This window comes from Bos indicus, chromosome 19 (assembly GCF_029378745.1).
Source record: "Bos indicus isolate NIAB-ARS_2022 breed Sahiwal x Tharparkar chromosome 19, NIAB-ARS_B.indTharparkar_mat_pri_1.0, whole genome shotgun sequence".
Lineage (NCBI taxonomy): Eukaryota > Metazoa > Chordata > Mammalia > Artiodactyla > Bovidae > Bos > Bos indicus.
The window spans coordinates 12,114,425-12,139,328 of NC_091778.1; the positions used below are offsets into that span (position 1 = coordinate 12,114,425).

General features: G+C 38.6%; 1 protein-coding gene across 4 annotated transcripts in view; it reads left to right on the forward strand.

The window, feature by feature from the left end:
- Nucleotides 1-95: 95 nt before the first annotated feature.
- The window catches only part of RPS6KB1 (ribosomal protein S6 kinase B1), a 40,345-nt gene continuing 15,536 nt past the window's right edge, over nt 96-24,904 (forward strand). The window contains exons 1-7 of one of the 4 annotated variants that reach the window (XM_070772591.1): nt 96-319; nt 7,813-7,862; nt 8,859-8,979; nt 10,529-10,597; nt 21,643-21,790; nt 23,900-23,957; nt 24,583-24,835. In XM_070772591.1, coding sequence (XP_070628692.1) covers nt 179-319; nt 7,813-7,862; nt 8,859-8,979; nt 10,529-10,597; nt 21,643-21,790; nt 23,900-23,957; nt 24,583-24,655 — 660 coding nt within the window. In that variant the 5' untranslated portion in view covers nt 96-178 and the 3' untranslated portion in view covers nt 24,656-24,835. Of the gene's footprint in view, nt 320-852; nt 965-7,812; nt 7,863-8,858; nt 8,980-10,528; nt 10,598-21,642; nt 21,791-23,899; nt 23,958-24,582; nt 24,836-24,904 lie in introns of those variants that run through there. The other 3 variants (XM_070772590.1, XM_019981111.2, XM_070772589.1) reach the window with 3 other exon arrangements.

Consider the following 24,904-nt stretch of genomic DNA (forward strand, 5'->3'; position numbering starts at 1 on the left):
TGGCCCAGGCGGCGGCACTGCGCACGTCCGTTGCCCATAGTTCGGCTTCACGGAGTCCTGTGCGCATGCCTCGGTGCCGAACTTGAGGAGCCAGTCTGGGGCCTAGGCGCAGACGCACTGAGCCCCAGCGGCCGGTGATGGCGGCAGCGGCGGCGGTGGCTGCGGCGGGTCCGGGCCCATGAGGCGACGACGGAGGCGGGACGGTTTCTACCCAGCGCCGGACTTCCGAGACAGGGAAGCTGAGGACATGGCAGGGGTGTTTGACATAGACCTGGACCAGCCAGAGGACGCGGGCTCTGAGGATGAGCTGGAGGAGGGGGTGAGGCCCGGGGTCCCCGGGGGTGGGGTGGGGGGGGCACCCGAGGTGACAGGGCCGGGGCGGCGGCGCGGGCCCGGGAAAGCCCGGCGCGTCCGAGGGCGCGGAGACCCGGGAGCGGGGGGCGCGAGTCGTTCCCGGAGATCCAGGAGGAGTCGAGGCGCCGCGCGGCCCGGAGCGGGGCAGCGGGCGGGGAGGACCTGGCCCTCAGGTGTGAGGCCGCTGCTGGGCTTGCAGGTGCCGGTCGCGCCCCTCGCCCCGGATGAGCGCAGCCGGGAGCAGCCCGTGGAGGGGACGGGGACGGGCGCGCGCGGCGGACTTGCCCGGAGCCCCGGGACCTGAGTGTGCGGGACGCGCGTGCTGCAAGCGTGTGCGTGTGCGGGGGGGAGGGGGACTGCGTTTGCTGGGTGTCCCGTAAGTGCAGGTGAAGCGCGGAAAGGGTGTCCCTTCGACTGTAAGATCTCAAGTGTTGCATCTTCAGACGTCCCACAACCACCTCTCTTCTCGGCCTGTCGCTTCTCTCCTAGGAAGCGCTCAGCTGTTAGAAGTGACAGCTGAAAACTTCTGTCGGGAGTAGCGCTGCCGCTGCAGTTACAGCCACCAGGAGTTTTATTTCGGGAGCAAGGGGGCTCTGCTGCATCTTCCAGGGTTTGTTTGTTTGCTTTTTTTTTTTTTAATTAAAAAAACCCCTTCCGTGTGACTTAAAAAAATAATTTATAATGACACACGGCATTTGTAACTTACTTTTCCCTTAGTTATAGATGTCTATATTTTTTTCGAAATACTTGATGTAATTTTGGGGTGGAAAAAAACCAACGTTGACAGCTGTGATTTGGCTTGCCAAAAATAAATTGCTTGAACTGAGACTTGTGAATGGTGGTGTGAGGGCTTTCCTCGCTGTAATTTAGGGTGCTAAATTTAGAATTGTTTTTCCTAAATGCATAGCTCGTTTTTACCTTTGCTGTCTTAGTTATTCTTTATTCAAGATAAATTTATTGCAAAATCACAAGTTGTACCTGACGTTCACAAATAGTGTTGTCATGCTAAATCACTGATTCTGGGGCAAATGACCATCAGTGATAACCTCATGATAATTTAGATTGTAAATTCCATTGTCTAGATGAGTACATGGGTTTATGACTCAAGTCAGATATTTGCTCTAACTACAGAAGGGGCCTCCCTTTTTTTTTCTCCCACCCTATCTCCTCCCTCTGGCAAGTAAGTTGTTTCCTGCTTGTTGACAGAAGATGCTATATATGTTAAATACTTTAGGAAAATAGGTTTTATAGAACAGAAATGCTCTTCTTATCAGTTGAGTCTAAATCGAAATCAGGCAGTGTGGGCTGTGTGGAAGGTGGGTATTGAGATATATACTTTTTTTTTTTTTGGTGGCTGCACAGCGCAGCTAGTGGACTCTTAGTTCCCCAACCAGGGATTGAACAGGTTTCTGGCAGTGAAAGTGCCAAATCCTGACCACTGGACCGCTAGGGAAATATCCCTGATGTATATTTTTTAGTATGCTTGCATATGGAATTGCAGTTAGCTTCTCAATGGAACAAATATGGGATTACTTTCATTACATATAACATACTCTCATCAGTTATATTGGCTCCATATGGCAGTGGCTTGGGAGCGAAGCAGGGGAGGAAAGGATAAGGGTGCTTTATATCAATAAAATCTTCACCAGTTGAACTGATAAAATTTCCAGACCTTGGGTTTATTATGAGCTGAAAGTAAAATACCGTATTAAGATTCTTGCTGTGAATTAGGACCCCTCTTGAATGTTCGTTCTGCTGGGTACAGGCAAATAGGATTTTGAGCAGGTGTGGAAGAGGAGGTCAGAGAAATTGGTGGAAATAGGAAAGAGGAGGAAATATGACTACTACCCTAGGGAGAGGAGCTTTAATTACAAAGGTAATTAAAGAGGATTTTGAGGAAGAGGCTTCAGCAAAATATATCTAACATCGCAGTGCTTTTGGAGTCGAAAATGTTTCTTTTGAGTGTGTTATTCTAAGAGATGCAAGGTGGACAAGCAAAGAGTTGGAGTGGAATTGGGTTGGCCACCCAAGGAGATTCAGTGACATCCAGGTTTCTCTATAGGTTTTAAAATTCTGAAAAATGAGAGAAATTTAGATTCTTAGAAAATCTGACTACTGTGAATTTCTAATAATATAATTAGAATCCTGTTTGTGAATTTGTATCCTTTAGTGTGTCCATCCATCAGGTGCTCAGTAGTATCCAACTCTTCGTGACACCGTGGACTGTAGCACACCAGGCTCCTCTGTCCACGGGATTCCCAGGCAAGAAATCCGCCAATTTCCTCCTACAGGGGATCTTTCCAACCCAGGGATCTAACCCGAGTCTTCTGTGTCTCCTGTATTGCAGGCGGATTCTTTAACCCCTGAGCCACTGGGGAAGCCCCCATCCTTTAGTACACAAGCTTTTAAAACATTGGTGCATATCAGAGTAGCCTCACATCCTCATTTTACAGAAAGGAAACTGAGGCATCAACCAGGGATATGATTGCCCAAGACCACGGAGATAACTAGTGGTAGTATCTTCTGACACAATTCAGTAAGCTTCGTTGCACAGCTTCTTCACTGCATTCACTAGTCTTGTTTGTAATGTACCTGTTTGTGGTGTGTCAGAGCTAATTCAGATCCTTCCAGCCACGCTCACTGACTGCATGATCTCAAATAAATTGCTTAACCTCTCAGACTAAAGACTCAGAAAAAAGACTTTTTTCTTCTCCATAAAATGAAGACTGTGTGAGATAGAGTATATCAAGTACTCTCAAAATATCCTGGCACATTATGTAGTTAGCTGGTTTATGGAAATAGAGCTTGTCAGTGTTAACTGATTGCCAAGGAACCAATCATTCAAGTTTACCCTCATCTATACATAAAGACATAATAATAAATGCAGTTATACTAGAGGTACTGCATTTTTAGAACAGCAGTTTGTTTCTTTCCTTCCTTGCTTTTTTTCTCTTTGTCGTTGGTCCTATTTAGAAATACATCCCCCCCCCCCCCCCCCCACTTTTTAATTTTTAAATTTTTGGCCGTGCTGGGTCTTTGTTGCTGTGTGCGGGCTTTCTCTAGTTGCAGAAAGCAGGGGCTACTCTTTAGCTGTGGTGCGGTGGCTCCTTTCGTTGTGGAGAACGGGCTTTAGGCACAAGGGCTTCAGTGGTTGTGGCATGTGGGCTTAGTTGCCTTGTAGCATGTGGAATCTTCCCAGACCAGGGATTGAACTTGTGTCCCCTGCATTGGCAGGCAGATTCTTAACCACTGGGCCACCAGGGAAGTCCTAGAGATACCTACTTTTTAGGTATGTTACACTGAGTGAATCTATATTAGTGAATATATGTATTTATAGTAAATAGATGTATTTACATGGCGCAGTTAATTTTTCAGTGACTAAAAGATGAGAATTAGTTTTAAGTACTATATTAAAACCAGTGGTTGAAAGGGTTTTTGTTTTTCTGTTTCATTGGTGATAATATAATTTGGGAACAGAGTTGAAACTAAAGGAAAGTTTTCCTTTAGAAATTTTTTCATTAGATTATGAAAATGTTGGAAACCTCTGCTTTCTGTGAAGACACAGGTTAAAAGAGTAAAAGAAAATTGTTAATGCAACTTAAAAAAATCATGAATTTTTACTCTGCTAGTTCAAAATTTGAAAGAGAGACTTCCTGCCGAATTTCAGATTGGGTTAGTAGATTTTTATTGAGCAAAAAGTTTAAAAAATTTTTAGTGTTTTGAAAAATAGTGGTATATAGATAATATGTATTCAGATGTTCATGATTATTAATATCTCAATATCTTGCATTTTATTAGATACTTACTGTAATGTACTTTTAAATAGCCAGTATTTGAGGCCAGATTTACTTCTTTTCCCCAGATTACTGAACCTTATTTTATAAGGAAATATCTGTGAACAGGCAGGCAAGTAGATAAATGACTTAATGAATATTTAGATTAAGGATATTTTTCACCCATTCTGTAACAATTTATTTAAAACTTTTTAAACAGTTTGTTTAAATTTTTATAAAATTGGGACTTAAGGCATATTAACTTGAATTTATGTATAATTTTAATTTAAAACTTTGTAAATAGTCATTCTGATGGGCTAGTTTGAAACAGTTACCTTCTATAGTACCTTATTGTGTAGTCACTAAGTCCTGCGTCCAGCTCTTTTGTGACTCCATGGACTGCAGCCTGCCTGGCTCCTGCATCCATGGAATTCTCCAGATAAAAATGCAGGAGTGGGTTGCCGTTTTCTTCTCCAGGGGATCTTCCCAATCCAGGGATTGAACATGCGTCTCCTGCGTTGGCAGGAGAACTCTTCACCCCTGAGCCACAATGGGGAGAATTCTACTTTGTCAGTCGTAGTGGCACATACACAAAAAAACATTAGATGGGTCATAAAGCTTAAGGCAGAAAAAAAAATCTGCATAAAGTTTCCTGTGAAGGATAACCGTCAGTATGTCCTGTAGAATAGCTTGGTGTTTCTGGTGTTGGACTTCTAGATACCATTGAGTAGCAGAAAAAAATTGTGCCTCAAAATGCTTGTGCTCCAGAAGTAACGGTAGGAAGTTCTAAGCCCAGATGCAGGTGGCGAGACAGGCCTGGCTGACTCCGGAAGTGAAACATAGCCCCAGGGCATGTGGCTTCTTTCTAGGTGGCTTCAAAGTTGTGGCTCAGTGTTAATTACTCTGTAGTCTTTAATTTAGAATTAAGTAAAGTGAATATTAAAGATAAAACAATTATATAATACCAATTTTATAGAAGTTAGCCTTTTGTCTTTAAAGTGAAGTCTTCATAGGTGATTGTATGAAGCCCCAGAGACCCCCCCCAAAAAAAATCCTCTAATGATAACCACCCCTGCCTGCCCCTCCCACACAAAAGAAGCTGTATCAAGTTGAAACTGCAAGTATTTTTTCCCTTGATACCGCACCCCTCTCCCCCCACTCTACCCCATTTGCCTAGGTCTAATCATGAGACACACATCCTTGGTGTTAGACTTCATCCTGAGTTGTTCACACTGTGGGCAAGTTCTGACTAAAACACTTGTTTTGAGAGCGCATTTGACCACTCATTGTGTAAAAATACTGTCCATTGCCTTTGTGTATCATGACTGTGTACTGGTATCTTTGAAGAAAGATGAGTTCACCTAAATATTCATTGAATTATTCCAAAATTCTTAATAAAAACTTTAAAACTTCTAATTTTTTGATGCCTTTGATAGAAATTGAGAGTTCATAATCAGACTGTATTTAAGAATACTCATTTTAAAGCTACATTTTATAATACTAATAACTGAGTTTCTGCTGCCAGGTTATATTTTAGAGTTCCGTGACTTTTAGTATATTTATAGAGTCATATAGCCATCACCAGAATTTAGTTTTAGCACATTTCTGTCGCCCTCAACAGAAACTCCTCACTGCCATCCCCAGCCCTCAGCAGCTACTAGTCTGTTTCCCATACCTGTAAATGTGCCTTTCTGGAGCGTCCATAAGTGGGCTTATATATTACGTGGCCTTTTGTGTTTGGCTTCTTTCACTCAAGTTGATGATTTAAGGATCATCTTTGTTGTAGTATATATCAGTGTTTCATTCCTTTTTATAGCCAAATAGTATTCCATTGTTAATGTCAACGACATTTATCATTTCACTGGTTGATGTTCATCTGAGTCGTTTCCATTTGGGGGCTATTGTAAATAATGCTGCTATGAACATTTATGCCTGAGTCTTTGTGGAACATGTTATTTTCATTTCTCTTGGGTAGATACCAAGGAATAGATTTGCTGGATCATATGGTAAGTCTATGTTTAATTTTTGAAGAAACTGCCTAACTTTTCCAAAGTGGTTATACCATTTTACATTGCTGCCAGCAGTGTATAAGGGTTACAATTTCTCTGCATCCTTGCCAAACTTTTTTTTTTTGTCTTTTTAATTGTAGCTATCCTGCTGAAGCTATCCTAGTTGATGTGAAGTGATATCTCCATAGAGTTTTGGCTTGCACTTCCCTAAGGGCTAATGATACTGAACGTACTTTCATGTGACTTTTGGCCACTTACCTTCTTTGTGGAAATGCCTGTTCAGATCCTAACCTATTTTTTTTTAAGTGGGTTACTTATTTTTTTTATTATTGAGTTATAGAAGTTCTTTGTATGTTCTTATTTTATGGATTGTGAAGATTTACTCTCTCCTAGTTCTTCTAAAAATTTTATAGTTTGTAGTTTTAGTTCTTACATTTAGGTCTGTGACCCACTTTTACGCATGGTGTGAAGGTAAGGATCCAAAGTAAATGTTCACATGTGGATATGCGATTGTCCTGAACTGTCATTTATTGAAACAAGTCTCTCTCCCATTGAATTTTCTTAGCATCTTTGTCAAAAATCAGTTGACCATAAATGGAAGGGTTTATTCTGCGCTCTCATTTCTATTTCATTGATTTATATTTCTGTCCTTATGCCAGTACCACACTGAATTAATTGCTGTTGCTTCATAGTACATTTTGAAATCAGGACATGTAAGTCCCCCAACTTTGTTCTCCTTTTTCAAGACTGTTTTCACCCCACCCCCACCCTTGATTTTCTGAGTGAATTTTAGGATAAGCTTGGCACTTTCTGCAAGAAAGGGACTAGGTGTTTTTAAAAGATTGAGTTGAATCTGTAAACCAATTTGTTTAGTATCGCCATCTTAACAATGTTAAGTTGTCTGATGCATGAACATGGAGTGTCTTTTGATTTATTTAGGTCTTTTAAAATTTCTTTCAGCAATGTTTTTGGAGTTATTAAATATTGAAACCTTGCACTTTTGTTAAATTTATTTCTAAGTATTTTATTCTATTGATGCCACTGTGAATGGAGTTATCTTAATTTCATTTTTGAATTGTTCATTTTGCTATTGTACAGAGGGTTAAATTAAGTTTTGCACTCATTTATACTATGGTCAGAATAAATGTTTGGCCAGTATGACTCCACACAATTTGAGACTGTTGCTTAACTGTTTTGCTTTGATCAGCCGTATCATTCATGACAATGTCTTGGAATGGTTGTGGTTACCTTAGGCTTGGTTAGGTTGCAGTTACATAAGGTTTCTAGCATTATGTTAGTCTTACCAAAAGCATGTCAAAATAACTTTTTATAAGTCATTTGATTAACTCAGAATGCGGTACCTTTAGTTTAATAAAATGAAGAATACATACTTTGAATACATGTAATTTTTGAAGGAGGAATCACCCGGTTTTGTTTGTAGATCATTGACGAGCAGCATCTATAGCTTAGTTGTCACATAAAATTAAAAGTGAAATCCCCCCAATATTGTTTGTGTGCTTTACTTTGTTCATCACATTTACCTATTAATAAAGCATAGAGAATTTGTAAGCTGATTTCTTTCATTCATTCTCCTTCAGTAATGGGGTGAAGCATTACATTTTTAAATTTCTTGTTTATGGGATTATTTATTTTTAAAACTTTAACATATTTTTCAGGGTCAGTTAAATGAAAGCATGGACCATGGGGGAGTTGGACCATATGAACTGTAAGTATATTTGAAAAGGTTTCACTGTGCTGTCTTTTTTTAATTTAGGTTATATCAGCTCCAGTTTACAGCCATCATGTGATTTTAATAACCTATTCTTAAATATATAGTCATACAGAGACTTGGTTTATTGAGCTTGGCACCAATATGAAAACATATCTGGGGTTTTGAGATCATGTATGGATTTTGAGAAGAAGATTATTAAAATTCAGAGTATTCTGATTATGAGTCTAAGTGTGTAAAAGATTTTTATTAGTTTAATATGGAGAACTACCTTTTCCTACTGAACAATAAAAATTTTAGAAATGCTCCCCAAATCAAATCCCTCTTGTTTTGCTTGTAATGCGTCATCTAAACAGAGATTTGTGCATTCTTGTGTCATTCTGGGAAAGCTTCATTAGTTGAATAAGGTGTATCCCACCTTCAAGTAAAAAGCCTTGGATTGTGGGGAAGTTAAGATCACTCATAGAAAGCATTTAAATGACAGATAAATTGCTACCCTTTTTGGAACCTTTAAGTATATATGGAAAGATGCATGGTTATAATTTAATAACAAGAATTTTTAGCTGAAAACTTGAACTAATTGGGTACTTTTAGAAAGTGCTTAGATTTTCTGCTGATGTTGCCAAGTACAGTTGGATAATATCTAACCTCAGACATTTTGAATAAACTAAATTTGAATAACTAGAAGACTTTTTTCCTTTGTCAGCTTAATAAACTTGTTCTAATTCATCTTAGTTTGGGAGTACTTGATGCTTATGAAAATCAATAATCAGTAGCACATTCTGTAAACAAGCAGATCAGCAGACAGTTCTCAAGCCACCCTAATCTTGACCTACCATGTCATCGAATCATTAACTTAGAGCACAGATACTAAATTTGCTATCATGTACTTTTTTCCTTTTACTTAATTGGAGTATAATTCTCATTCTAACAATATGCTGAAGGTAATTTAACTTCTCACAAATTTACTTTTGGTTTTGTTTTTCTCCCCAGTGGCATGGAACATTGTGAGAAATTTGAAATCTCAGAAACTAGTGTGAACAGAGGGCCAGAAAAAATCAGACCAGAATGTTTTGAGCTCCTTCGAGTACTTGGTAAAGGGGGCTATGGAAAGGTAGGAAGTATTTTGAAATGAGAGCTGTCTTTGTCTGTCTCGGGTAGATTAATGTTTACACCGTTTCCAGCTGTCTTCTTCAGTCTTTGTAAGCTCTCAGCAAAGGACAGGATCATTTAACCTGGTATTATTTGAGCAATGTATAGAAGCTCTCCTCTTACTACCATTCACATAACAGCCTGGCACTTTGTGGGTACTCAGTCAATATTTGTGGAATAAATAAATAGGCAGCTGGGCTAGGGAGTATCTGTTATTAGAGGATTCATTCCTTCCTTTTGTTAAATGGTACCGACTATAGGTATTCTTTTAAAAAACAAACTACTCCTTACTTTCAAGAGGCATGGCACATTAGATTAGTATCAGTTACTGAGACCTTAATCTAAATTGATTTTCTTTGACTTGCAGTATTCAGAGCAATAGAGTTAGGGCAGTTGAAGAATTTAAAAGAGGAGAAGAAAAATGAAGAACATCTTTTGGTTTCATAGTTTTGCCAGAAACTTTCTAATTTAAGACCTCACCTTTGAGTGTTCTATTCAAGAAAATTTGGACATTCTGTTTGCCATTCTTTTTCAAAAGACAGAGTTTGGGTAACATGTTAGTACTTAAGATTAAGCTTGAGAACTACTTATGCTATTGTGTAGTGTTAATTTTTGCAAAACATGGCATTTGTAGTTTATTCTTAGGCTTTAGGACACATTCTCGTCTGTTTTAATCATTGTGAATGTATAGCACATGCACTGTGAATCTCATATTTTAGCTGTTGCATGAGAGGATATTATGGCTAATCATTTTAAGGCTTAAGTAATTCCTGTCAAATATTAAATAGTTATATGTGAAGCATCTCTGAAAATTTATGAGCTATTTTATAATTTCTGTGTGTCTAGGAAACATGATTATAGTCTTTTCTATGCAAACTTGGATTTTATAAAGTAACATGGAGTGCTTGTTTTATAACACAGAGTGCTTGTTATTAGATGGTAATGACCACTTTTGCCACCAGATGTCAGCAGAATAAACAGGAAGGTTCTGTGTTGTATGACAGTTTTCACTACTAAGGACTTCCTAGGTAGCTCAGCTGGTCAAGAATCCTCCTGCAATGCAGGAGAACCCAGTTCGATCCCTGGGAAGTGAAGATCCCCTAAAGGGACACGCTACCCACTCCGGTTTTCTTGGGCTTCTCTGGTGGCTCAGATGGTAAAGAATTTGCCTGCAATGTGGGAGCCCTGGGTTGGGAAGATCCCCTGGAGGAGAGCATGGCAGCCCATTCCAGTATTCTTGCCTGGAGAATCCCCAAGGACAGAGAAGCCAGGTGGGTTACAGTCCATGGGGTCGCAAAGAATCGGACACGACTGAGTGATTAAGCACACTAGTAAATCTTGAATGTAGTCTGGCTCTTTTAGCTCATCATTTTTGTACACAGTCCTTGATGGTGCTAGTTTCTGTAAGAATATAGACTGCTGTATCATTTGCTTCGTATACCTAGGAATTAAGGGACTGTGACTTAACATAGTTTAGCTTTTAATAACACACACTTTTATTTTTCATCCAGGTTTTTCAAGTACGAAAAGTAACAGGAGCAAATACCGGGAAAATATTTGCCATGAAGGTGCTTAAAAAGGTGATTTCTCTCCTCCCCCTCAACTATGTTCTTAATTGCTATAAAATTGATATTTTGGTCTAAAATTCTCAGTTAAAAATTGTATTTCTACCACAATTATAAGTCCTCTTGGAATGTGGGGTACATTTTATCATTCTTACTCCTGTTTTATTCTGCTTGGTTACTTGGTGAGGGTGCAGAGGAGATCGTTTTCATTTCTCCTCTGAGGTTAACTCTTTAGCCCTTTGTTCTGGTCTCTGTATTTCTAAGTAATAAGCATGTTCTGCTGTGACTTAATTCAGTAGTTTTAGAATTAGAGATTGACTTCCTGTTTTATTCCTTTCTTCCTTTTTCCCATCCTCATCTGGCATCATTTTCTTTCGATCTACTGTTGCCTTCTCAAACCTTCCATCAACTCTAAAACACCTTTCAGGCCAGTGTATGAGCACACTTATGAGATAAGTGACTAGTCCTGTTTATTTTGCTCGGGCCACCCCAGAGGAGCCTTCTGTCCCCTGCTCTCACCTGTGCTGATCTTTCTCTCGGCATTGCTGTCATTACTGGACTTCCCCTTCACTACGATCCTTCAGATCCTCCTGACTCCGTCCGTGTTGGATCCTTTGTTTCTTGGATCCCAGATTTTGGCTTTTTCTTAGTTTGTGTCCTGTTCCCTTGCTCTGGTGACCATATACTGGTGATTTCCTGAGAAACTGAAAGAAGGGGAATTTGATATTCCAAATTTTTGCAGTGACGTGTCTTGCTTTGATTCTTATTATTTATTTTTACTGTTTCAGTCTTAAAAGTTTTCGTCTTTTAGCTCCAGGGAATTTTCTTTTATGATCTCTTCGATAATTTTCCTCTGGTTGTTTTCTTCTCTTAGAATTGCGTTTACTTGGGTGTTGGACCTCCTAGACTGATCATCTGTTTTTCTTTCCTTTCCACTTGTCCATTTCTTTATCTTTTTGTTTACTTTCTGAGGTTTTTCCTAGAAATTTATTTTCTAATCATTTTTAAAATTTAGTGTATTTATTTGGCTTTGCGTTATGGCTTGTGGGGTTTCATTAATAGTTGCCCGACCAGGGATCCAGTCCAGGCCCCTGGCAGTGCAAATGCAGAGTCTTAATCCCTGGACTGCCAAAGAATTCCCTTACTTATATTTTAAAAACTATCATATTTGTAATTCCCCAAAGCTCTTTTTGTTGTTTTTTTTTCTTTTTATACCTATTTTGTGAGTACAGTATTTTCCTTTATTCCTCTGAGACATTTTAATTATAAATTCTTTGAAATATTCTTTTGTCTGATGGGCGTGTCTCTTGTCTAAGTTCCTATTTTCTTTGACTTTGATTTAGTGTTTTGTTGCCATGTTAGGGGCCTTCTTTACATGTCTGGTGTCCTTGAAGAGTGGAACTCTGAGAAGCTGATCAGAAGCTGAGTACGTGTAGCCTTCTCCAGTGTGCAGTCATGAGATTAGCTGGCAGTTGACTAAGAACTTCTAAACGTCAGTGTCTAAAGGTCTTTTTTCTGATATGGATCAATTCGTGCTGGGAAAGATCCTCTATTATTCTGCCTAGAAAAAGCATTCTGGGGCTGGATGACAGACAGGAGATGGAGATCTCACCTTTCAACATCAGATTTTTACTGAAATCATGTTTGTTTTGTTTTTAACTTTATTGATGTATAGTTGCTTTACAATGTTATGTTCATTTCTGCTGCACAGCAAAGCGATTCACTTACACATGCATATTCTTTTTCATCCATTATGGTTTATCACATGACATCTATTATAGTTCCCTGTGCTATGTGGTAGGTCTTTGCTGTTTATCCAGCCTCTGTGTACTAGTTTGCATCTGCTAATCCCAAACTCCCAAACCTTGCCTCTACCTTCCCTCCCTATCCCCAGCCACGAGTGTATTTGCTTTGTGCGTCTATTTCTGTTTTGTAGATAGCTTTATTTGTTGTATTTTGTTTACGTAACTGATATATGGTATTTTGTCTTTCTCTTTCGGACTTTGCTTAAATGTGGTAGTATCTAGGTCCATCCGTGTTGCTGCAGATAGCATTGTTTTGGTCTTTATTATGGCTGAGTAGCGAGGTCAAGTTTTTACTTCAGCACTCTACTCTATCTGATCCTTCACTCTTTTTTTTTTTTTTTTCTGGAGACTACATCTCTCCAAGTGGTAGTTCCTGGCTGGTTACTATAGATTTGGGAATCTTGCTGATCTATCTGTTCTTACAGAGACTTTGAGATAATCCTCCTGTTTTCAGCCCTCCACCTTCTGCCTTCTATAGTCCTTAATGATTTCATATTGTTTTCCTTTTCTTTCCTTTTATTTTTACTTTTAATTTTTGAACACTGCTAGGGCTTTATCTGGTGGGTCAGATGGTAAAGAATCTGCCTGTAGTGCAGGAGACCCAGGTTCAATCCCTGGGTCCCGAAAATCCTCTGAAGAAGGGAATGGCTACCCACTCCCAGTATTCTTGCCTAGAAAATTCCATGGATAGAGGAGACTGGTAGGGTCACAAAGAGTCAGACAGAACTGAGTGACTAACACTAACTATTCAGGGCTTTATAGATGGATTGCACGTTTTTTGAGTTACGCCTCTTTGCAGGCATTTAGGTTTGCTCATACAACTGCTTTATCCCCCTCTGTTTTCACCTTTTGAGATGCAGAGTTACATGTGTTTCTTTGTTTTATTAACCTTGGATTGTGTATGTTTGGTTTCTTGTTCTTTTGGTTTGGGATTGATTTCTGAAAATATCTCACTGTCTTAAAATCTTAGTAGGAAACTATATTAAGACAATGAAAATGACTTTTTAAAAAAAATACAATGTTTATATATCATCCTATTGTCCCTGATTTTTACTTAAGCAGTACAAATGACTTCTTAATTTAAAAACTGAGGAACAAATACTGTGACCACAACTTTATTGGTGATTGTCTTAAAGAAGCAGTTTAGGTATTTTCAACTTCAGTTTCTGTATCAGTAAGCCAGAATTAATCTGCTCTCTGGCTTTCCCATTGGAATCATTTGAGATTATGGATTTTTTTATCTATACAGTATTTTAAGTCTAAAATTGGAGACAGTATAAATAATACTTGTTCTTGCAGTGTTGAAAGAAGTACTGGTCAGGTTTCTTAGAATAATCCATTCCTTTTGATATGTTGTTTATGAACGCCTGATAATCAGGGCTGAGCAAAATTAGTCATAATTATATCTTAAGTGTCTGGCACAGATATCTTTAATGGAAAGAAGAGGGTTTTTTTTTTCCCCCTACTGATGGTAAGCGGGTGTGGATTAATATATTGGGAAGTCCATAGACGTAACTGCTGCCATTTGTCAGGCTTCCTTTTTGTGCCCAGGCATTGAAGACCTAACTTGCTTTGCCTCTACTTTTGCTTAGTTACCATGCGTTCTCACTGTGTGGCTTTTCTTTCCCTAAGCCTGGCTAGAGAATCACTCACTGTCTCATTCTTTCCTTGCTGTTCCCGAAAAGCTAGGGTTAGGTCCAAGGTTTTAATTCCTAAATCCCTAGGTAAAGATAACTGTGTTCTCCCTTTGAGTTTCTTCTTTTGATTTTGTTATCCCTGGAAGCAGAGAGTACTAACCCTCTTGGCCTGAGTATGTGGTAAAAATTTACCTCTTTCTAACCTTAAAGATAAAATCATAAACCAGATGTTCCCTTGTCTTAAATGAGTTGCTTACGTCTGAATAATCCATCTGGATTTATTAGTTCTCCTGGGCTTGTTTACTCACTATGAGAAGCTTAGAATGTTGAGGAATAGACTGTTTCCAACAACTATCTCTCTGTCCTACCAGTTGCATCAAAATGTATACTCTAGAAGCAAAATATCATTGCCCATGTCATTAGTTCAGCTTACATTGTAAATTTTACAACCTTTGGCCAAAGGCTTGTAGCTCACAGATTGGTCATGTTTCTTTCATTCCTTCTTGTACTGAACCAGCTGAGACTCTGTAGTGTGCTAGAGACTAGGATTTAGCACTTGAGATGAATGTAATCTATGCTCTCACTCTGCTTACTGTGTAATTCAAGGGAAGAACTGATAAGCTTATCTATAATTTCTACTCTAGTCAAAACCTTCCCACTTTGAGGATTAAGCTTATACTAATCTCTTAGTGTTTATCAGTCATTTCCCCCCCACTCTCAAGTCTTATTTTCCTGGGTGTATTCTGTATCCTTGTATTAAATAAGTAATCGATTGCCTGGCCTTCTAATTCCTCATTGATCTCAAATCCATCAGTGTTCACCTCCATTTCACATCGCCAGGCCCCATAGTTGTATCGTCCTCTTCTTAAACACTGGACTATAATAGAACAACATTCTCGCTTTTTATTCCTATAGTGCCTGGTCTTTGGCCCTTTTAGTGCTTTGACCTTTCTGTTTTTCCTTCAAGTTCTTAGTCCCCTTTTAATTTTTCTGTATACCTACTCTAGCCTAATCAACATGCTCTGCCACGTCAGTCACCTGCTATCCCTGGTTGACCTTATCCTCCAGAACGCTCTCATCAGTTTATCTGTTAATACTCCTTTATTCCTGTATCTCAGTTATGGAACATCACTGGTAGAAATCACACAAACTTTAAATTGCTACTGGGAAAAATTCATAGTCCCCAACTCACGTAGACCCTCAGTACCCACCAAAGGTTCCTAGCCAGCCCCTGCCATTCTCTGCAACTAGTAGAGACTTTACTGTCATTCCAGCTATTCTTTTTTAGCAAACTGCCTCTCTTCCTAATTGAGGCTGTCGGACACAATTCCCTTCACCTTTCTTACCCTAATGCTGTGTTGTCTGCATTTTCACCTGTCTTCATCTCTCTCTCTCCAGGCTTAGTGGGAGATGTGTTCTTCCTGCTTTCCAAGGCCAAACTCTCTCTTTATGTTTGGATCCCCTCTCCTTCTGCCTGTTTAGCGTCTTTTTGTCACTTCTCTTTCTGCATCCTGATTTCATTCTCTGTTTAAATATATTCATGTCTTTGCCATATTTAGAAAATAAATCCTTTCTTTACTCGAAGTTTATCATAGCTTCCAGTCTCTGCCATTCATAGACTAATTTCTTAAGAAGTCATTTTCTATTATTTTTTTTACTCACTATCTTTTGAACTCACAACTCTACTATTTTGATGAAACTCTTTCCCTTTGTCACCAGGGATCTAATTGCTAGATCCAGTAGTCTTTTCCTTCAGTTCAGTTCAGTCACTCAGTCGTGTCGGACTCTTTGCACCCCCATGAATTGCAGAACACCAGGCCTCCCTGTCCATCACCAACTCCTGGAGTTCACTCAGACTCACGTCCATCGAGTCGGTGATGCCATCCAGCCATCTCATCCTCTGTCGTCTCCTCCTCCTCCTGCCCCCAATCCCTTCCAGCATCAGAGTCTTTTCCAATAAGTCAACTCTTCACGTGAGGAGGCCAAAGTATTGGAGTTTCAGCTTTAGCATCAGTCCTTCCAATGAACACCCAGGACTGATCTCCTTCAGAATGGACTGGTTGGATCTCCTTGCAGTCCAAGGGACTCTCAGGAGTCTTCTCCAACACCACAGTTCAAAAGCATCAGTTCTTTGGCACTCAGATTTCTTCACAGTCCAACTGTCACATCCATACTTGACCACTGGAAAAACCATAGCCTTGACTAGACGGACCTTTGTTGGCAAAGTAATGTCTCTGCTTTTCAATCTGCTGTCTAGGTTGGTCATAACTTTCCTTCCAAGGAGTAAGCGTCTTTTAATTTCATGGCTGCAATCACCATCTGCAGTGATTTTGGAGCCCCAAAAAATAAAGTCTGACACTGTTTCCCCATCTATTTCACCATGAAGTGATGGGACCAGATGCCGTGATCTTAGTTTTCTGAATGTTGAGCTTTAAGTCAACTTTTTCACTCTCCTCTTTCACTTTCATCAAGAGGCTTTTTAGTTCCTCTTCACTTTCTGCCATAAGGGTGGTGTCATCTGCATATCTGAGGTTATTGATATTTCTCCTGGCAGTTTTGATTCCAGCTTGTGCTTCTTCCAGCCCAGCGTTTCTCATGATGTACTCTGCATAGAAGTTAAATAAACAGGGTGACAATATACAGCCTTGATGTACTCCTTTTCCTATTTGGAACCAGTCTGTTGTTCCATGTCCATTTCTAACTGTTGCATCCTGACCTGCATATAGGTTTCTCAAGAGACAGGTCAGGTGGTCTGGGATTCCCATCTCTTTCAGAATTTTCCACAGTTTATTGTGATCCACACAGTCAAAGGCGTTGGCATAGTCAATAAAGCAGAAATAGATGTTTTTCTGGAACTCTCTTGCTTTTTCGATGATCCAGTGGACGTTGGCAATTTGATCTCTGGTTCCTCTGCCTTTTCTAAAACCAGCTTGAACATCTGGAAGTTCACGTTCACATATTGCTGAAGCCTGGCTTGGAAAATTTTGAGCATTACTTTACTAGCGTGTGAGATGAGTGCAATTGTGTGGTAGTTTGAGCATTCTTTGGCATTGCCTTTCTTTGGGATTGGAATGAATACTGACCTTTTCCAGTCCTGTAGCCACTGCTGAGTTTTCCAGATTTGCTGGCATATTGAGTGCAGCACTTTCATAGCATCATCTTTCAGGATTTGAAATAGCTCAACTGGAATTCCATCACCTCCACTATCGTTGTTCGTAGTGATGCTTTCTAAGGCCCACTTGACTTCACATTCCAGGATGTCTGGCTCTAGGTGAGTGATCACACCATCGTGATTATCTTGGTTGTGAAGATCTTTTTTGTACAGTTCTTCTGTGTATTCTTGCCACCTCTTCTTAATTAACATCTTCTGCTTCTGTTAGGTCCATACCATTTCTGTCCCTTATCAAGTCTTTCCTTAACTCATCCTTAATTTACCTCTCTGTTGCACTGAAGCTATTGACCACAGCATTTTGAAACTACACTCCCCTGACTTCTGTGGTTCTTTTGTGATTTTTTCTTCCCTAATTCTTCATCTTATCTTCTTGATGTCTTGCTTCTCAGACTTTCTCAAAATTACTTATTTAAACAATTCAAACCTCCTGAACAGGTAAAAAATAACACCTTTGAAGTTTTTCAAACTTTGCAGAGTTGCAAGAATAGTACAGTGATCACCAGTTGTTAATTTTGCCGTATTTTCTTTGTCTGCCGTTCCCTTTATCTCTCCTCTCTCTGTATGTACACATATGTATATTCAAAGTTTTTATTTTTTTATTTTTTATTTTTTTCAAAGTTTTTATTTTTTTGCTATACAAATTGAAAGTTATTTGCAGATATGGCACTTTGCCTTTAAAATCTCTAGTATACATAACCACAATGTAATTATCACATTTGGGAAGTTTAATATTGGTATACAATTCTGTTTTCCTGATACATTGTCTATAGTCAAACTTCCCTAGTTATGTCAGTAGTATCCTTTACAGCTGTTTTTTGTTTTTAATATCGAGGATTTAAAGAAGGATCACACCTTACATTGAGTAGTCTGGTGTCTTCAGTTTCCTTTACTCTAGAGTCCTGTGTCTTTAGTTTCTTTTGCTTTAGTTTCCTTTACTTTTTTGTCTTTCATGACACTAACATTTTTTGAAGACTCTGGGCCAGTCATTTTGCAGAGTGACCCTGATTTGGATATGTTTCATTATTTCCCAATGAAAATGCTTAAATTTTAAATTTAAGTTAAATGCTTTCTGCAGGAATAATTACATGAGTATTGTGTCCTTAGGAAGCTCATAGTGTTAGTCTGTCTCATTATTTGATGAGTTTGATCATTTGGTTAAGGTGGTGTCCACAAAACTTCCCATTCTACCTCTGCCGTTTTCCCTCTGTAATTAAAAAGTATCTATGGAATGAAAATTAGAGATTCTGCTAATATTCCATCCTAATAATCTTCTACACCCAGTGGTTTTAGTATCCATCATTTCTTAGCCAAATCAAGTAATACTCTGGTGATTATAAAGTGGAGACTTTTCTGTTGTATCATTTTTTTCTATATTAGTTGTCATTTTTCTGTAAAGAAGAGATTTTCATATATTTAAAAAATTTTTAAAACCATTTTTATGTATTTTTTGGCTGCACTGGGCTTTCTCTAGTTGCGGCGAGCAGGGGCTCCTCTCCAGTTGCACTGCACGGGCTTCTTTTTGTGGTGGCTTCTCTCGTGGAGCACGGGCTCTAGGCACAAGGACTTCGACAGCTGCAGCTTGTGTGCTGGGCTCTAGAGCACACAAGCTTCAGTAGTTGTGGTGACAGGTTTAGCTGTGCGCTGGCATATGGTATCTTCCTGGAAATCCATGTCCAAATCTGTGTCCCCTGCATTGGCAGGCAAGGCCTCAACCATGGACCATTAGTGAAGTCCCAAAGTTTAGTTTTTTAAAGCAGTGTGGACTACTTTTTTCATAGTGTTATCCATTTCTTTCATTATTCAAATTTTGGTATGAAAAATTTCCCAAATTTTTCTGAAGAGAGCTCTTTTAAGAAGGCTTCTGTGTTCTTTAACATATCCCTGTTAGTTTTGGAGTACTTCCTTTCTGTACAGTAGTGTGCTCCAGGTTTACCTTGCGTGTTCCCTCACCCTGGCCTGGCACCATCTATTTTTCCATGGAGCCCTGGTTTGTTTGGTAGAGAAACCAGGATCTGATTTCTAAGCTATGGTCTTTGCTACTGAAGTGTCATTCTTCTGGCTTTTTCAGAACAGAGCTAGGAAGTTTTGTTTTTGTTTTAAATCATGGCTTCACATTGATATTCCTAATTTCAGTCCAGTTCTTTAGGGTTCTTTTTTCTTCAGTCTACATTTGCATCTTTCTCCACATTGAGAGAAGCCTGATAACAACATTTACTCATTTAGTTAGTGGTACAATATATGCTAATAGTTTGAGAATTATAATACCAGTAGTACTAGTAGTAGCTGCAAGCCTACTAAGTGTGGCCTAAGATTTCCTTGCAATTTTTGTTATGCTTACATATATGTTACTTAAGAATGTGCAGTGTAAAGTTATTTAAGTATCTTCTTTCTCTTTTTGTGGTAAAATTATCAAAGAATTGGATTGGCCAAAAAGTTCACTTGGGTTTTTGTACTATTGTATGGAAAAACCCAAATGAACTTTTTGGCCAACCTAATAAAAGTCAATTAAATTTATGTATTTCTCTTGTATTCAGTTTTATTTGCCTCCCCTGTCCTTGTTGATTTAATATTTTTTGAAATGTATAAAACATCATGGTTCAGAATTCAAGATCTCCATTTTATAATCACATATGATATTGATTCAGGTAAGAAGAGAAATAAATGATAAAACTATTAAGCTTTTACTTAAAATTCCTATTCCTTTTCTTGCCTTCCCACAGTTGTTAGCTCTTTTTTTTTTTGATAGGTTTCTTTTTGGGATTTTATTTTATTTTATTTTGTTGGCCGCACCACACAGCATGTAGGATCTTAGTTCCTTGACCAGGGATTGAACCCAGGACCTTAGCAGTGAGAACTAGACTGTCAGGGAATTCCCTTTCGTTAACTTTTGACTTATCTTAGTTGTGCTCATTATTGCGTTTATAAGGATGTACATATTATTATATTTTTATTTCCTCTTTTACACAAAAGGTAGCATACTGTGTATACTGCTGTGCCATATACGTTCTTTTGCACCTTGCTTTCATAGAGATATTCCTTGTTTTTTAAAAAAATATTTATTATTTTTCTTTCTTTATTTGGCTGCTCTCTTAGGTGCAGCATGCAGGGCTTTTAGTTGTGGCATGTGGGATCTAGTTCCCTGACCCACGATTGCACCCACGCCCCCTGCATTGGGAGTGCAGAGTCTTAGCCACTGGACCACCAGGGAGGTCCCCCTCATTCTTTTTATAGCTTTATAGGGTTTTCATTCACTGTCCTGTGCTTAGGCATTTAGGTTGTTTCTAATGTTTCACTTTTACAAATATTGACAGTATCCCAACCAGTAGCCTTGTGTACGTGCTTTTTCATGTCCAGAACAATGTATCATTTCCCCAAAACTTTCTTCTTTGTTTCCATTTCCTCAGTGACACTGTTAGTTACACAGAAACCGTGGTATCATTCTTCTCAAATCTCATTAGTCAGGAAGTGCTTCTGCTGCTGCTGCTAAGTCGCTTCATTCCTGTCCGACTCTATACGACCCCTTAGAGGGCAGCCCACCAGGCTCCCCCGTTGCTGGGATTCTCCAGGCAAGAAAGTGCTAATGATGCGGTTTTACCCTTTTTCCCCCCAGCTTCGTTTTCTTAGTTACAGATTTTACTTCTTGCTTACTTTACTAGCCTCCTAACAGATGTTGTTTCTTCCCTAAAACTTCACACTGCTACTTGAACTGTCTTTCTTAAAGACAAGGGTTATTCATTTACCTTAGCTCAAGATTTCTTCTCAGCCTCTAAAAATATAATTCAAATGCCTTTGCCTCGATGCTCAGACTTTCCATTTCCTGGCCTCCACCTGTATCTCCAGCCTAATATATCTCCTAAATGCTTCTAACCATACTGAGCTACTTAATAGATCCTCTCAACATGCCCAGTCCTGTCAGATCTCTTTTGCATTGGGAATGCCTTTTTTTTTTTCTCCACCGTCCACATTTTATCTTAGTAACTTTTTATGACACAGCTCAGGTATACCACCTGCAGGAAGACTTCAGGCTGTCGTATCTAGTTCTGCCTGTTCACCCACAGCACCTGGTGCTTAGCTCCATTGACTCCTCTCTCTTCCCTGGGACTTTGGGCTCCTATGGGCTGGAGACTCCTATGAATTCTGCTTTCTTGTTAAGAGCCTAGAAAAGAGTATACATTCAAAAAAGTTAGTGAATATCTGAATAAACTTGATCTGTTTACATTAAAACAAATTATTTAGGTTTTCATTTACATGTTTACTGCAGAAAAATCCAAACAGTGCAGATGTATATAAGGGGCGAATGTCTTCCGTTTCCCCTGTCTCAGTCTCTAGTGAGACCTAAGATTAATAGTTTAATGTTGGCAAGAAAAGCACAAAATAGATTTTCCCCATCCTATAGGATAAAAATGTCTACTATTTTGTTCTTATAGATCATCTCTTTTCCTTTAGGCAATGATAGTAAGAAATGCTAAAGATACAGCTCATACAAAAGCAGAACGGAATATTCTGGAGGAAGTAAAGCATCCTTTCATTGTGGATTTAATTTATGCCTTTCAGACCGGTGGAAAACTCTACCTCATCCTTGAGTATCTCAGCGGTCAGTACACAGTTTGGTGTAATTTTTTGCATTAGCTCCAGAAACTTGTTCAAAACATTATTTTTCAATAGAACAATGCTTTTTCCCAGTGTGACCAAATAGTTCTTAAAATCGGCAAGTACATTAACATAAGGAATTCATATGGGACCAAATGTTTCTTTTTGTAGACAAATATGAAGGAAACTTTAAAGGTTGTCTTTTTTCTTCATCTGTAATGTTTTATCTTAATTCTCTTGTAATCAGTTAACAAAATAACAAATACCTAATGGATAGCCATCAAATTGACTGCACTTGGGTAAGATAATAAAATTCAATAAACCACTAACTGAAAAGGAAAACTTAGAATATTGTTTAAGGTAATGAGTATTTTTGGTATTGCATCTTTAAACAGAAGTGTTTTTTGTTTAATGTAATTCTACAGATAGATTTTTCAGTTTTACATTGGAAATCTCCCACTCATTCCAGGACTTACCCCTTCCTAGGAATTCATGGCACCCCATAGCATTTTTAGATCGCAGGTATCTACTTTCAGCAAACACACTTGAGTTTTCTGAAAAACAGATTTCACAGTAGCCTGTAACATGGAATAGAAAGCTGCACAATTTAATAACTTTTTGGGGACTGTTACCCTTTTTTCTTGTAACTTTATTTTAACATAGTTTCAGATTTACACAAAAAAGGTGCAGCTTACGTAAGACAAAGAATTCCCACCTACTATTCACCTAGATTCCCCAAGTGCTATCATTTTACTACAGTTGTTTTGTTTCATCATTCTTTTTTCTCCCTCTCTGTATATGTATATATGCAGGTGTGTATATAGATATATATATACATAAATATGTTTATAGACATATAAACACACATATGTGTTTATACATAATTTTTTTCTGAACTGTTTAAGAGAGTGTTGCAGACTTGATTTCCCTTTATCCCTAAATATTTCAGTGTATAATTTTCTGAAATTAACCACAGTATCTTACATAACTCTACTAAAATTATCAAAATAGGAAATTAACACTGATAGCAGTAATCTCTTTCCTTAGTTTCCCATAATCTGTAACAGTTCCTAAGTCTTTCTTTGTCTTTCACGACCTTGACAGTTTTGAAGTCTAGTTTGTAGAATGCATCAGTTTGGGTTTATCTGGTGTTTCCTCAGGATTAGACTCAGGTTATGCATTTTTGGGAGGACCATCGAAGTGGCGTCCTGTCCTTCTCTCTGTATCAGAGCAAGAAGTACATAAGATTTGTATCTTTGTTCCATTACTGTTGATTTTAACTTTGATCATACATATAAGGTGGTGAAGTTTTTTGTGTGTTTTTTGATGAAGTTTTTCCTTTTTTAATTAGTATCTTAAGGAGATACAAATATCTCATCTCTCATCAAGCTTTCACATAGTTTTAGCATCCATTGATTCTTGCCTGAAACAGTTAACTATGATGATTGCCAAGTGATTTTTCTTATTCCATCATGCCTCCTTCATTTATTTGGCATTCTGTTGTAACAAAGAGCTTTCTGTTCTCCCCCATTATAAAAAAGAAATTTATCTATTCTTTTATTTAAATAATTGTGGACCATGGATTCATTAGAATCCATGGATTCTAAGATTATCTAGTAGACTATAACACTTTGTTAACATCGTAATATTGTTTATTTTGATATTCACATCATGCCATACTATTTACCTAAGACATTGACAAATTCATTCTGTTTTAAAGTTCTAAAAATGTGGAATGTGGGCATTCACTAATTTGCAAGGATGATTTAATTACGTATTAACATTTTTCTACTCACCGGTGAAATGTTAGAGAAGCTATAATCAAGATTTTTTTTTAACCTCAAGTCTGAAATCTGTTGTAAATATTTTGAAGTTTATAGATGTAAAACCTAGAATTCCCAAACTTGTGTATTTCACATAAGAAGAACACTGCTAAAAATGGAATCCTGAGGACTTAGTTTTAAACCTATAATTTTTTGGATCTGTTTTTTATTTTTAAAGGGTTGATGTCTTTTAATTATGGTTAAGAGGAAAGCACAGACCCACTCATTAGAAGTGGATTGTTGGAAATAAAGATTGCTGTATTTCTAATGTCTTTTTCTTTTCTTTACAGGAGGAGAATTATTTATGCAGTTAGAAAGAGAAGGAATATTTATGGAAGACACAGCCTGGTAAGTGAAATTTTTGTGGTTGCATGAATTCAGGTAATAATTCCTATAATTAAAAGCAAAGTCCTGTTCCCACTTTGGGCAGCCAGTAAATTGTTCTGGAGCCAGTCAGTCACTTAGGACTCAATGGGGAGAAGCAGCTTTGGGTCTTGGCAGCTATTAGAGATCACATCATTCCTTTGCCCCCAGGCCTTGGGTGGAACGTTCTTCACACCAGTTCCTAACAGAACCATTCTCACTGGGGCTTTATTTCCTTGAATTGGTAAGCTGCCTGCCTTGGCTCTGGGTGAGTGTGGTTTTCCAGTGAAACTTTTATGTGTGGACCCATGGAAAGTATCAGAAACCATCTCCTTTTTTTTGTAGACTTTCCAGTTCCCAAGGTGCAGTCTTAGGGAGGTGATAAGTCTGCACACATCATCTGTGGATTGATTCAGTGGCCAGGATGGGATCTACCCTTCTATTTCTTAAGATGGCATCTGCTTCAAATTAAAAATATACATACCCTTTTGTGAGATGACAGTACTGGGTAACAATAAATCAGTTTATCCTACACATTAATTGAATAGAAAACACTTAAATGTTTTTTTCTACCTTAATTACCAAACTGCATTCCATTGTTTAATTTCAGGCCTTTTCTAACACAGAAGCTGCATTTAAGAGCCTTAGGGATGAAGTGCCCTTTTTTGGAGGAGGCTCTCTGAGCCGTGTTGGAGGCTGTGTTTGTGGTCCTGCTGGCTGTGAAACTGCCTCAGTTCTCTAGGACACACCCTCTCCATCCTGGAGTAATCTGCAGGATTGCAACATTGTTATGCAGCCAGTATTGCAGTGCCTTGTGCTTTTCGAATCCAGACAGGGTTGACTCAGCCCTTTATTCTTTTGAGGTAGATAAATTTGAGTGTCACACAATTTATAGTTGTGGGCTGGCTGGCAAGAGGGAGGGCAGATACTGT